The 12,512-nt window shown below is 50.4% G+C and overlaps 1 protein-coding gene and 1 long non-coding RNA gene across 2 annotated transcripts in view; one reads left to right on the top strand and one right to left on the bottom strand.

Moving 5' to 3' along the window:
* Positions 1-867: 867 nt before the first annotated feature.
* Positions 868-3,343, bottom strand: LOC135417747 (uncharacterized). Its single transcript, XR_010432187.1, has 2 exons — positions 1,533-3,343; positions 868-1,428 (listed from the first exon to the last, which is right to left on the bottom strand). It is a non-coding gene; the product is annotated as an uncharacterized LOC135417747 (long non-coding RNA).
* PTEN (phosphatase and tensin homolog) overlaps positions 3,089-12,512 on the top strand; it is a 47,141-nt gene continuing 37,717 nt past the window's right edge. Inside the window, exon 1 of the mRNA XM_064662166.1 lies at positions 3,089-3,484. Coding sequence (XP_064518236.1) covers positions 3,406-3,484 — 79 coding nt within the window. The 5' untranslated portion in view covers positions 3,089-3,405. The remainder of the gene's footprint in view (positions 3,485-12,512) is intronic.

The following is a 12,512-nucleotide window of genomic DNA, read 5'->3' as shown; positions in this document are numbered from 1 at the left end:
ATTCCCCTTCAACCCTCCTGCTCTTGTGTCCGTGTTTTCCAGGGAACAAGGGGCAGGACAAGAGGAAAGGGCCTGGAGCTGTGCCAGGGCAGGGGCAGGTTGGACAGCAGGAGGAATTTCTTCCTGGAAAGGCTGCTCAGGCCTTGGAAGGGGCCTCAAAGCCCATCCCATTCCACAGGGACACCTTCCACTAGCCCAGGTTGCTCCAACCTGTCCTGGAACACTTCCAGGGATGGGCAGCCACAATTTTATCAACTTTGGGGTTGGAGCCTTGGGGGAAAAAAAAAAACCAAACAAACATTTTGGGTTTTCCAGTGAAACGTGTGGCTGAGTTGGTTGGACTCCGTGAGACTGTAGTAGGAAAACTCCTGGGAGAAGGTAAGCTGGAGGCCCTGGGATGCAGCCACTGGAAGGGGGAGCCTGGAATTGGAGGGGAGCTGGGCAGAGCTGCCCATGGCCCAGGGGATGTGTGTGCCCCTGGGAGCACAGAGTGCCACACAGCAGGAGCTATTTAAGGCCAGTGCTGGCACAGGGATAAGTGGAGACTGACCAGTCCCAAATACATTTAGCCTGAAAACCAGCAGAAGGTTCTGGGAACGGCTTCCCAGTGGGAATAATGGTGGCAAAAGATCTTAAGATGCAACTTGATACGTTTATGAAAGGAATTATATAATACAGCATTTGCAAAGGCTGGAGGCTGCAGCAGCCCAGGAAATCCCTCCACCTTATGTTCCAGTTTATTTTGAGCCCTTAAAGGAAAAGCTAAGCTTTCTTCCCCCTTCTCCCTGTTCCTTTTCCTGCTCCAGCATCTGCTGCCAGACCCCAGCACCTCTTAAAAGTGTTTAAAGATGGAGCAAGTCACTGAAGTAACTATTTATTTATTTATTAATTTTTGGTTATTATTGACATTCATTATTTAGATACAAAGTGTCTTCAGTGAGATGCCTTTCCCTGCCAGCCCAAGAAACATTTGAGGTGGACTTACAGATCTGGTTTTTTGGGAGATACCTGGTTTACATCATGTGCTTTTTATGGAAAAAGGGGTACATGGATTCTCCTCGTCCCCTCAGGACACTCCTTTCCGTGGTGTCTCTTTTCTGGTTGCACAAAAAGTGGTTTTTCAATTTTCCTCTTGTTTTTTTTTTCTTTGCAGATTTTTTTATAAAACAACCAACCACCCTTTAAAGATTTCCTTCCAAGGTGTGTTATCCTTGGCTTCTATGGGATATCCCTCATCCCTGCCCAGCGATGGGATGACATGAAGACCGTTTTTGAGGGAGGCAAATTTACACATGGATTGTCCCGGTAATCCCATTTTCCCAAACATATCACGTGCCAAGCTTCCTCCTGATCCCTCAGCAGCTGGGGCAGATGCTGATCTCCAACAGATCCCATTCCTGATGCTTTGCAGAGGTCCTACATGCCAAACTGCCTCCAAATTTTAGTTTTTATTACCTCAGGAACCCAATATCTCACCTCTCTGCACAGCAGAGGAAAAAAATCACACAAAAGATCCCAAAAAAAAGCCCTACCAAACAGTGAGAAAGATGGAAACTGGTCCCAGACTGCAGCCAGTGTTGATATCCAGAAGCTCAGGCTGCACCAGGATTCCTGATGGTCGTTTTCCTGCAGAACATTAACATGGGTAATTCCCAAAGACTTGCAAGAATTCTCAGCTTAGACTGTGAAGGACCTTGTAGGCTGGGGTTAAAAGGGGTTTAAAGGCTGATTTAGAGATTTATAGACAGTGCTTTCCCCCTGCCAGGATAATTGTCATCCATGTGGGAAGGGGGATGGAGTGGGACAGAAAACTCCATGGAAACAGCACAGCCGGGAGGGCTGAGCCAGCCGGCACGACCCGGGGGGACTGTCAGGTCCCCGTGCCCATGCTTGGATTGTCCCGAGGACACGAGGAGGAATTTCTTGCTGGAAAAGGTTGTCAGGTATCGATTGTCAGGGGCTGCCCGGGGAGGTTTGGAGTGCCCATCCCTGGAGGTGTCCCAGGAAGGCCTGGCCGTGGCACTCAGTGCTCTGGGCTGGGGGACAAGGTGGGCATCGGGCACAGGGGGGGATCCATGGGCTGGGAGGGCTTTTCCCACCTCAACGATCGTGTGACTCCGAGGGCAGCAGGTGGCCCCAAACCCCCTCTCCCTCCCTTCCTCCGTGCCCGGTGGCTGCAGGGGGCGATCGGCGCTCGCTCACCGCGGGCGCCCCGCTCCTCGCCAAACCCGGCGGGGCCACAGCGGAGGACACTCAGCCCCCTCAACCCGCCGGGCTCAAACCCCCCCCCCTCACCGGGGCCGCACCGAAACCGCTCTTCCCCTGTGCTCGGCGGGGCGGGCCTGACTGGGGGGCGGCGGGGCGCGGAAGGCCAGCTCGGGGGGGGTGGGGAGCTCGGAAGGGTTTCGGGGCGCCCCGAGGGTGCTCAGGGGTGCTCCGAGACGGCTCGGGGGGCTCTGAGGGGGCTCCGTAGCCGCCCCGTCCCCTCACGGCCACTTCCGCCCGCGGGGGAGGCGCCGCCGCGAGCGCCCACGTGACCCGCCGGGCCGCAGAGCACCCACCGAGCCTCACCTCACCGCCCGTATCCCTCCGCCCGCCGGCCCTCCCCTCGCTCCCGGACGGAGCGAGGGGGGGGCCGGCGGGCTGAGGGGTACGGGCGGCGCGCTCGCAGCGAGCCTCTCCCCCCCCTTACCCGGCCCGCTCTCCGCTCCCCCGGTCCTCCGGTGGCGGATCCCCGGAGCGGACTACTTTTCTCTCTCGGCGGATGCGGCGCGGTGGGCGTGGCGGCGCCGCCCGCCGTCCCTCTCGGAAGCCGCGGCCATGATGGGAGCCCCGCGCCGGCGAGCGCTGCGGGCCGGGGGATGAGCGCGGCCGCGCCGCCCTGAGGGAGCCGCCGCCGCCGCTGCTGCCGCCGCCGCCCGGGGGGAGGAAAAAAAAAAAAAAAAAAAAAAAGAGGCGCCGAAAGGAGCGACCGGCCGAGCCCCCGGGGGGCGCGGAGGGCGGGCGGGGGGGGGGGAGGGAAACGGGGAGCCGGCTCCGGTGGTGGGGACTGGGGGGGGGGCGCGCCCCGCGCCCGCTGTCACCATTGCCGGGGCCCGGAGCGCCGCAGAGCTGCTCCCCCCGCCGCCGCCGCGCTCGCCCCAAACACGGCGGCGGCGGCGGCACCGCCCGCAGGGGCTCGGCGCGGCTCCCGACGCGCTCGGGGGAGGAGGAGGAGAAGGAGGAGGAGGAGGGAGCGGCAACAGCGGCAGCGGCGGCAGCAGCGGCCGGTGCCGCCGCCGGCAGGAGCCGGGCCCGCCCGGGGCTGAGCCGGCGGAGCATCCGCGCCCGGGGCCGCCCGGTGGTGCCTCTCGGCCGCCGCCCGGGCCCTGCGCGCTGCCCCGGAGCGGCCCCCGGCTGCCAGACATGACCGCCATCATCAAAGAGATCGTCAGCAGGAACAAAAGGCGATACCAGGAGGATGGCTTCGACCTGGACCTGACCTGTATCCTCTTCCTCTCTGTCTCTCCCCCCCCCACCACCACCCTTGCTCCTTGCTCTTTTTTCCCCCCCGCACGTCCCCGGCGATTGCATCAGACCCCGGCGCGGCGTTACCTAACGCGCTGCCCCGCGGCCGCTCCGCCGGGGCTCGCCCGGGCCGCCGCGCCCTCCCCCGCCGCCGCCTCGGCCGCCTTTTGTCCGGGCCCGGCAGATTAACGGAGCTCCAGGATTAACGCCAGCGCTCCGAGCCGCCCGGGGGCCGTGCCCCCCCAGCCCCCACCCGGCCCCGCAGCCGCTTATCTCGGGCCGGGGTGGCTTTTTGGGCTCTGGGCGCCGCGAACGTGCCCGTCCCGCCGTGACTCGGGTCCACAGCGCTTTTTTTTTTTTATTATTTTTTTATTTTTAATTTAGCAGCTCGGATTGCGAGTATAATCGTGGCAGGCCTGTGGCTTTCCTCGGGTTGCTTGAGTCGAAGGCTGTGTCCTCTGCCCTGATTTCCATCCCTTCGCCGAGGCAGAGCTGTTCCTTAGGATGCTGCGAGGCTCCCCACGGCAAGAGGTGGCAATCGCTGCTGCCAGATTAAAAACCCCACGGTTTATTTCCTGGTGGACCGCACGAGGATGTGTCAGAGACACGGGTGCATCGGGTCTCGTCGAGGAGGATTGTATAGAATACTTACTCTGGAATAAGTAATTAGCGAGCAATTACGGCTAATGAGGCAAAACCCAGGGTGTAGTTTTGGTGGCCTTTGGAGCAGATGTGCTGGAGCGGCGGCAGGCAGATGTTTGGCTTGGAGTGCCTTGCAGGGTTAATGGTGTGTGGGGGCTCTGCTGTGGCCACGGTCTTGCTCCTTGGAGAAAGATCAGTGCTGGGTGGGAGGGATTTTGGAGCAAGAACCTCGCTTAGAAGTTGGAAAAATGAATATTGACAGTAGTGTTCAGGGCTGGACTTAGCCCTTTAGAGAGATCTTTCTGTTCTGCAACAGGAGCAGGGGGAAACTTACTGGGTTTTGGAGTAATTACGCTCGTGTCCGAGCAAGTTCTCCAAATAAATCCAGTTCTTGGGCAGGATCAAAGCTGATAACAGCTGGAACCAGCACAGAGCTCTTGCTGTTCCATTGAGCCTTGGCCTAAAATTTTAGTGGCTTTAAAACAGCCCAAAAGGTTCTGGACTTTAGCAAGTGGCTGCTGAGCTCTGGGTGAAAAAGCAGCAGCTCTGGTACATAATTCCTGCATTCTGTCTGCGATAAATATAATTTTAGGCCTGAAAGCGTTTTCACTTGGCCACTGGGGTTATGAAAAGAGTGAAGTGGTGGCAAAACCAAGAGCTTTTGGCTTCACAGTGCAAGAGTTTGGTATTTCAGGTATCTTTGCCCAGATATGCCAGTCGTAGGGAGAGATTTTTTTGGCCCAAGCTGATCTTTTTAACTAGTCATATGGTCCCAGCAAGAAAACTGGTGAATGTAGAACCCTGATATTCCTGCTCAAGACTGCTAATGATGTGTCAAATGGAACTTATTGCTTATTTTCTTACTTTTTTTTTCTCCTTGTCTCATTAATTTTATTCTTAGAATTTTGTGTTATAAACAGGCCACTAGAGTGGGCTTAGGCTGGCTTTTCTAAAAGGAGCAGCTGGCTGCAGTTCTGCAATGAAAAGTGTAGAAAAGGTGGGGGTTTTTTCCAAAAATATTTTAGGAATAAGCTTATACTCAATCCTTATTTTTATAGCTGCACATTTTGAGCAGATAATTAATGAATGAAGACTTCTGCCTTTACAGTGCCATGGCTTTGCTTGGAGGCTGGTGTTGCTGCACAAGTGGAAGTTGAATTTTTTGATGACTCTGTGCAGGGTGGGATTGTTTCTCACCATACCTGGCAGCTGGAAAATAACCTGTTTGTTCTTTACACCTGTAGGCAGGGAGTTAAATCTCCAACCATGTGGTATTAGGGGAAGGAAGAGAAAACTTGAAGGCCAAGCGAGGTGTTCAGCAAGGCATGGCAGGAGGACCAGGTGGTGCAGATCATGGTGAGTTCAGGGAGTGAAGAAGGGAAGGCTGACATGAATTGGAGAGCCCAGGGATTTTGGCATTTACCTGGGATATGGGAAGAGGAGGCCTGAGTTCCTCCTGCAGTAAATATTTCTGTGTGAGGGGTTCAGTGGTGGTTGCTCCAAAATCCTCAGTAGCTGGTCATTGATTACCTGGGCTTTGGGAGGTGGAAATCAAAGGAATGATGGTGAATCCAGGTGAGGTGCCTGATCTCCAGCCTGTCTTCTGTGACCTGCCCTTTCCTCCCACCCGTCTTTGAGGGAGGGTCTGTGTCTTGGTGGCCCAGGTGGACAAAGATTTGTGGTCTTTGCATTTCGGTCGTGGCTGATTCTCCCAGGCCTTGGAGGAACACCTGAGTGCCAAAGCCAGGCTGGGTCAGGTGCTGGAGTGCCAGAATTCCCTCTGAGGACCTCTCTTCCTCGTTTGGGCTGTGTCAGATCCTTTTAAAACTGATGCTGGTGCAGGTACAGTACAGGACGTTGTGCTTGGGACTCTCAGTTCCTGAGGAGTTGGTTCAGAATTCCTCTTGTGTGGGTAATGTAGGATTTCAGCAAAGGGAAGTAGCACCTCCTCAGAATCAGTGAACAGTCTGAGAATGGTCCTGTGTGTCCTTAAAATCCACACTGACATTACTTTTCATCTAGGCAGATGTTCTCCGTGAACAGTCCTTTTTAATGCACCTCTTGGAAAAAAAATACTTTGAATTTAGAAGAAGAAAGGTTTTGAAGGCGGAGGCATTAAACAAGCTTTTTAATACTTTATTTCAGCTGTTTATTCCGGGTTTGTTTGGGTTTGCAGTTGCTTTCTGTAATACTGGCTGCCTTTTTGTGCAGATGGGAGAGAAGGAAAGTTGGGATTAGCGGCTTTCTTCTGCCATGGTGACATTTCTTGATGCTGCAGCCACCGGTCTGTTTTCTGAGGCACTGTAATGTTTGGTATTTCTGAAATTGTGCAGCTTGGTTCATGTCCACTTCAGGAAACGGGGCCTGGATTGCTTGTGTCTTCAGAGCTTTACTGTGTTTAGCAAGTGGCTCAACTATTTGAGGCTGGAAAAAAGCGGTGGAGCTGCTTCTGGCTTTGGTTAAACTGTCTCGTGTTTCCAGGCCTTCTGTCAGGGGTGAAAATGGCCAACTAGGCTGAGCTCAGGGCTTGACTGAAGCATGTGCAGCTCGTGACCTACATAGTGGTACAAACTGCAGCAATATTCAGTGAAGATGAGATGTTGGGTGCAGTTTACACGTCTCACACGTCGTTTGTCTCGTGCAACGAAAGGCAGAGAACGCTCAGATTGTGAGAGGGAGCTTCTGACAATCTCCTCCTGCTTTCTGCTGCTTGCAGTCCTAAAGCTCTTTGCATTTTTAATGAAATTTTAAATTATGGGACTTGACTCAAAATGGCTCAGCTTCCAGGGGAAAAAAAATGAATTAGTGGCATGAGGTACATACCGTGTTTAAAAATAGAGCCCGGCTTGGAAATGCCATTCGTTTGAGGGACTTGGTTTCATTTTAAAATTGAAGTTTGTCAGAGGTTTTGTAACAAGTTTTTCGTGAGGGTTTAGAGGAAACTAGAAGAGACCAACTGGCAACATCTTTTATTGGTGGAAAAGTATTTCTTTGTTCTGGAGTAAACCACGTTACTTAGCAGTGTTTGGAGCTCGTTTTGCTTCTGGAGCCCGGGATGATCTTGGGTTTTGGACAGGGAGATGAGTGCTGGGAATTCATGTAACAAGTCAGTTTGCACAGACAGCAGTACAATGGTCCTGCTGGCTGGGGACTCCTCGGAGTTCCAGTTCCCTGCTCGCTGTAGGATATGTTTGATCCCAGGAAAATGGCTCTTTCTGCTCTTAGCAAGGAGAGGGATGTCTGGAATTGCCCAGGTGGTGGTTGCTGGAGGTGTGTTTGTGTGTTTTTCTCTTCTGGGGTTGCACGTGAGCTGGATCATTTACTGTTGCTCACAACCCAAAGAAGCCCCAAACCCTTTGCCATGCTGCTGTAGAACATGTGGCTGGTGGTGTTTGACAGCTGAATTTTTTCCCACAACCCCCCCCATTTCAGCAGGTGCTCCGTTGTGCAATCCCATTCAGAGTCACTCGGCCCCTTCCTGCCCTGCTTTTTGGGTGCTGCTGCTCAGAAAGGGGCTTAAAAGAAGCTTCACAAATTACAGCTCATCTCTTTGCCCTTGTTTAAGTGCAGGCTTCCCCATGTACTGCTTCCTCTTGGATCATCAGGAATTTTTAATCCATGTGGATGCTGTTTGCACAGGGCTGAACTCCAGGTTAAGAATTCCCTGACAGAAGGTTCTCCTTGGTTTCATGCTGAGGTGGTGGCTGTGTGTTCTCAAGGTGGGGAGAGGAACAAGTACAGCTCATGTGGACACTGCAGAACACTTGTGACCCTTTGGAAAAACCCCAGCTGAAGTGACTGATTGTTGAAATCTGGGTGGAAGCTCAGCTAAGTGTTTGAAACCTTCAGAACATCCAAAGCTTTGCCATTAAACAGGAAGAAGGTGGTGCTGAACAAAGTGCAAGCTTTGCTAGGACTGGTATTGGTTTTGAGTGTTTCCTTTCCAAGGAGAAATCCAAGTTCCTCCTCATGGCACTGAGCCTGATGGGCTGTTGGCACTTGAGAGGTTCCCTTTGTGGGTCTAATCAGTGGCTCTGGTGGGGACTCCTGAAAATCCCTCCCCTTTGCTCTGCGGGTGGTTGGTTGGCCACGTGTCAACTGGAGTCTTGAAGGGTGGTGAGTTTTGGAAATGCATCTTTCTAGGAATCTCTGCCAGTCAGGGAGGCCTTTCCATCCAGGGGATAATTCCACCTGACTTGCAGTGCCTCAGTGAGGGAGAGGACACAGCCTTGAGTGTGGGGCTTATGCAACACTGCAACTGGCTCTTACTGCTCAGTTTAGTACATGCCCAAAGATTAGCTGGCTCTTGGTGCCTGCTAGGCTGGGATCAGCAGGTTTCTTTGGGACAAAACTGTGGTTTTCCAGTGGCCATCCAGTGCCTCACTCCTGTAGGACCTTGGTTTTACAACCAGCATAGTCTGAAGCACAGTGACTGCTGTAGAGACAGTGAGTATTTGTTAAATGTCTTAAAACACTGCCTAGAGGAGGACAGAATTGTCTTATTTTGGAATTTCTACTGTATTCCTCCTTGTAGGTTGTTTTGTACACCTCAATCCTCTTTGTTGTGCAAGCAGTTGATACAATTTGCTCAGTAATAATATTGCTGCAAAAATGTGTTTCTTTAATACATTGTGTTTAAACCCCCCCTCATGCTAAAAAGCATAAAGCCAAAACTAAACTTCAGGATGTAACAACTGCAGAGTTCAAATATTATATGTAAAGTTTCTGTCTACCAAGGTTTTTTTCTGCTGATTGTGAATCTCTGAGCAGTTCCTTGAATGAAATTATATTTTTAATGGATTAATGTTGTTGCCACATTAATTCTGCATAAGCTGACAAATTATACCCCTGGTACCTTAGCCTAGGGACTTCCCCTGCAACGGGTTTAAACATGAAAATGGTCCTTGTGTAATGATCTAAAGGACAATAGTTGTGTTCTGACAAAGTGGGAGAAAAGGGAGGGAATAGGCAGATGAGCTGTCAAATCCCTTTATTACATTAGAGCCCAAAGCTGGTGTCATTACTCATAACTAACTCCCTTTTAAAGCCCCCCTCCTTTCTGGTTTAAGTCATCTGCAGCTTGGAGCTGCATGCAATGTGTATTTATTTACTGTGCCCAGTGTGGGGGGGATATTCAAGGTTAATTATGGCATGGCTTTTTGGGGGGGAAGATGGGATGTAGCCTGGAGTGATTGCTGGACATGCCCAGTGCCTCATCCTAATCCCTGAGGTAGATGTGGGCTCCTTTGACTTGGCAGGATTAGAGCTGTGCACATCCCATGAGTTACTGGAAGGCTGATTCCTGGGCTGGAAAGAAGGGAATTTATTGGAAAACGAATTCCTGTCAAGCAGAATCTTTCCTGAAACACGGCTGCTTTGTGGGTGGTTGCCTCTGCTTTGGGTTCTGTTGGTTTCTGAGCGTGTCTTGGGCCCAGGTTGATATTTCAGATGTAAACAAATCCTCGTTCCAGTTTCTAATTGGAGCCAGCATCCTCTTCGCTCCTGTCGTCATCTGCCTCGGTCGCCGTCTCGCCTGCGAGGCCCTGAGAGAAGAAAAAATACAGCAGCACTTTTGTAGAATGGAAGTAAATAATCTTGCAATTAGGCCCTGTATCATGCTGCATAAATCTGGGTTATCTTAATAACGATTTTTAGGCAACAGGGCTCAAGTAGTGGCTCGGTGATTCAAATGGTAATTGACTGTGCAGCTAAAAAATTAAACTCAACTGCTCTGTGTTTGGGATGATGACTATTGCAAAAGCTGGCATTGTTCCCTTTAAAGATGAACTCCCAGCTTCACAGCCCCAGCGTGCAGCAGTGCAGAAAAACTGCTTAATATCCAGTTTTTGGTAGTGAAGTGCTTAAGAAACGTCTTTATAAACTTAATTCTGCCTTTGTGGAGCGGTAGTAGAATAGCTTTTAATTGCATGATTAATTTTCTTAGAGGCCTCTGCTTAATTCATTGCATTGCCTGGGTGTATATCAGGCTAGAATTGAAGGAGTTGTGTATTTTCTGCTCTTTAATTTCTTGTGTGGGTGAGTCACAGAAGTAATGTCCTTTTTTTATACTAACATTTAAAGGAGGGAAACACTAGATCTCATCAGAATGAAATTATCTGCTTGGGGCTTACTGGTTGAGGAACAGTTTATTAGGATGGCCTTGTGTCTTGTTTTGCCACTTGCCATTATCTTCTCTTGGACTCCAAAGAAGGTTTGATAAATCCATACAAATCCTAGTTTTTGTAGCTTCTGTTTTAGAAAGCTTTTTAAACGTGTGCCACATTTGTCCTCTTTGAAATTCCCTTGTCTCTGAAAGTTTTGGATGTTCTTTCAGGCTTGCAAAAAGTTGAGTCTGAGCCATTTTTCACTTCCTGTCAGTAAATATCAAAGTAGTGACTCTTCTGTGCTGACTTTTCGTTACTGAATAAAATTCTTGTATTTTTCTGGGGGTGTCTGAGGTTAGGATGTGCTTCAATGCACGTTAAAGGAGACCCTGCCAAGTGAGGTGGCGTGCTGGGAACATGGACCAGGGAGACCTCAAACTTCTTCTTGAAAGGGTTCATGTGGTTGGTGGGTTAAAATAGACAAATCTGGCACTTCAGAAACTCAAACTGAGGTGTCTGGTCTGGTTGACAAGGTGGTGATGGGTCACAGTTGGACTGGATGATCCCAGAGGTCTTTTCCAGCCTTGGTGATCGGGTGAACCTGCCCCACTGACCTTCCCCACTGGCACAGCTCTTGCTCTTGGGCCTCCCTGTGTTGCTGCAGCTGGTTGGGATGCCAGGGTAGGGAGGGTAAGATGGGATGCAGCTTGTTCCAAAATGGGAGCAGAAACAAAAGAACCTTTTTAACTGGCCCCCTCTGCATGTTTCCATCTCTGGGAATCCCTTGGGATTGCAGGGTTTTGTTCCCTGCTGTAGATCTGGACTTGAGGTTGAGTTAGGGAGTTGAGGCCCAATCTCTGACTTCTCAGCTGAAGAGTCCTTTCTGTCAAATTTTGTGTGAATAATACAAAGTTTGGTGCATCATTTGTTATGTTCCTGTTTACTCTTAGTTTTCTTTGAATGGGAAGGACAGCTTTTTTTCTGTCTGTAATACCATCAGCTATTTTAGAGGGATTTCATAGAGTCATAGGATATCCTGAGCTGGAAGGGACCCACAGGGATCATCCAGTCCAACTCCTGGCCCTGCACAGGACACCCCAACAGTCCCACTGTGTCCCTGTGAGTGTTTGTCCAAACACTTCTTGCAGCTCTGCACAACCAGCTCATGTTTCCTTTATTACCTGCATGCTTTTCTATATCTATGATTCCAGACCATTTTGAAATGAAAGTTTAAGGCATCCTTTTCTCAGCCTTTGTCAGAACAAGCTCTTCTCTAGAGCAGCCATCGTCTTTCATGCTGCTTTTAGCACTTCTTGTATCTCTGCTGGGAGGTTTAGGGGTTTTTTCCCAATCTTAGTAACCCCATTAGCTGTTCAGCAAAGCCTCCCTGTGGCTTAGAGCTCCAGGACACATTTCATACACCTCACAGAGGAAGGAGAGGCTCTTGCTCTGGGAATACTTCCCAAATCAATGTAGTAAGCAGATCTAGAAGCCCTGCTGTGGGATAGAACTGAGTTATGGCTGTAGACAACCTGGCAGTATCCCCTTCAGGCATCTTTGGATTTCCCTCTTTGTACTGGGGGAATTTGAGTTCCCTTCCAGACATGTTGTCAGCCCCATGACTTCATCTGGACAGGTTTGCCTCCTGGATAGGAAGGAGCTGCAGTTTTGTTGTTCCTTGTCTAGGTTGCTGTGTTTAAACTGCAAGCTGAAATCTGAAAAAACTAAAAAATGGGGGGGGGGGGGGGGGGAAGATCATAGTTGAAATATGGAGCATTAAGGGGTTAAATGCATTTCTTCTAAATCATAAAATGTTTCAGCCACATCTGAGTTGGTCCCTTTTCTTGTTCTTTAAGGCACAGATGGTAGAGTTGGCAAGTGCAGCTGGCTGGCTACAAGGAATCCTCCTTTGCTCTGAAGAACTTTCTTCCTGTTCATTTCCCCTCTACTTCCTGATGATCCAGGCTCATAGAAAAATAGTAAACTTATTTTGTGTTTCATGCTGGCTAATGGAAATGCTGCCTGTTGAACAGAAATTTATGCCTGGGTCCAGTTTGAACAGCATATCTGCTAGGAAACTTTCCCAGATTGGTCTGGGTGTATTTTCCCATGTCTTTTGCTTTTTTTTTTTTTTTTTTTTTTTTTTGTAGGGATGCTGTCAAGAAAATGGCACTAATAGGAGCTTGGCCATTTGTCAGGGCTCTTAAATCTGTTTGAGGATGGAGTGTGGACACTTCTCATAACACTCCCCCCGTAGCT

This window comes from Pseudopipra pipra, chromosome 8 (genome assembly GCF_036250125.1).
Source record: "Pseudopipra pipra isolate bDixPip1 chromosome 8, bDixPip1.hap1, whole genome shotgun sequence".
Taxonomy (NCBI): domain Eukaryota; kingdom Metazoa; phylum Chordata; class Aves; order Passeriformes; family Pipridae; genus Pseudopipra; species Pseudopipra pipra.
Note: the sequence above shows the minus strand (reverse complement) of the source record. Positions and strands in the feature narration are given on the sequence as shown.